Source organism: Sinohyriopsis cumingii, chromosome 2 (assembly GCF_028554795.1).
Source record: "Sinohyriopsis cumingii isolate HCF-2022 chromosome 2, ASM2855479v2, whole genome shotgun sequence".
Lineage (NCBI taxonomy): Eukaryota > Metazoa > Mollusca > Bivalvia > Unionida > Unionidae > Sinohyriopsis > Sinohyriopsis cumingii.
In genome coordinates, this window is record NC_142962.1 from 87333964 (window position 1) to 87335448 (window position 1485).

At 41.7% G+C, this 1485-nt stretch overlaps 1 protein-coding gene across 1 annotated transcript; it reads left to right on the forward strand.

Annotated features, from left to right (window-relative positions):
* The first annotated feature begins 320 nt into the window (after positions 1-320).
* On the forward strand, positions 321-911 carry LOC149805323 (uncharacterized). Its single transcript, XM_089934064.1, has one exon. The coding sequence runs from the start codon at positions 321-323 to the stop codon at positions 909-911; it is 591 nt and encodes a 196-aa protein (XP_089790190.1).
* Positions 912-1485: the final 574 nt, after the last annotated feature.

Consider the following 1485-nt stretch of genomic DNA (forward strand, 5'->3'; position numbering starts at 1 on the left):
ATGTATATATATATATATGTGTGTGTGTATATATATATATATGGAGATAATAATTCTTTAAGCAGTTTACGTTGATGACTGTGCTCTCATGGCACACAGGGAAGCAGATCTCCAGATCATCGTTACTCGCTTTCCGGAAGCCTCGAGACCATTTGGACTCACTATCAGTCTGAACAAGACAGAGGTACTTCTCCAACCTGTCCCAGGCACAATAGTTCGCCCCTCCATTGTCTATCGAACACACCCATCGGAAAGCCGTCGATCACTTCAAGTACCTTGGAAGCATCAAATCTTCCGATGAATCGCTAGATAAAGAGAAAATGGCACGCATCATCAGCGCCAGTCAATCACTAGGACGTATCCGCTCTCGTGTGTTGAATCACAGGAATATCAAACTGTCCACCGATATAAAAGTGTATAAAGCAGTTGTGCTAACATGCCTCCTATATGGATGTGAGACCGAGACAACATACAAGAAGCACATCAAACAACTGGAGCACTTCCACACGAAAGCCCTGCGGTGGATTATGGGCTTCAGATGGCAAGACAAAGGGAAGAACCTAGAAGTGTTGAATAGAGATGGCTTAACCAGTATCGAAGCGATGATTAAAAGAGCCCAACTCCGGTGGACGGGTCATGCCGGCCGTATGGAGGATTCCCGAATGCCGCGTCAGATTTTGTATGGAGCTCTATCTAGTGGACACAGAAAAATTGGTCGTCCGAAGAACAGATTCAAAGACTCCATCAAGGACAGCCTGAGATGCTGCTCGATATCTGTGACAAACGTCGTGAACTGCGCCAAGGATAGACCTGACTGGCGTGCAACTGTTAGTAATGGGTGCAAAACCTTCGAGGATGCCCGCAGAACAAATGTTGCCGACGCCAGAAAACGCAGAAAGGCCACAACGTGAAGATCCAACCCATGCCTCCAGTGTACACACTGTTCTAGGACATGCGCATATATATGTAGACTTTGCTTCATATTTACAGATACGCTGACGGTTGATGCAAGAGTACTGAATTTTTAGAATTAAAACTCATATTGATAAATTAATCATTATTTAAGTTTAACTATGTACTGCTTATTTTTTCTTTTAATATATATTAACTATTTAGTAACTAGAGTAAATTGGTGTGTTGAAATACATAAATATGCAATGAGAATTATATATACCTCTGTTTTTTGTTTCTTCAGCATATTTACTTAGCGGCATGCCTTACACGGGGATTCGATAAATAAGGTTAAAACGTAATCAATTTCAGCCCAAACTATGTGGTCAATTTGGAATTGCCCAAACTGTGCGGGTCAAGTAAACAAACGCACACAGATAGCTACTAAAGAGTTTTTATTTACAGTGCATATACTTAGACTGAGCAGGTTGAGCACAACGGACGGTTAGTTTTCCAGTTTCCCGTTCAGAGTATATCGTTATGGGTAAATCAGGTATAAATTGCACATTGCCGTAATGTGTACTATCTTGCTAC

Coding starts and splice junctions, on each gene's coding strand:
- LOC149805323 (XM_089934064.1), top strand. CDS start 321: ATGGCACGCATCATCAGCGCCAGTCAATCACTAGGACGTATCCGCTCT.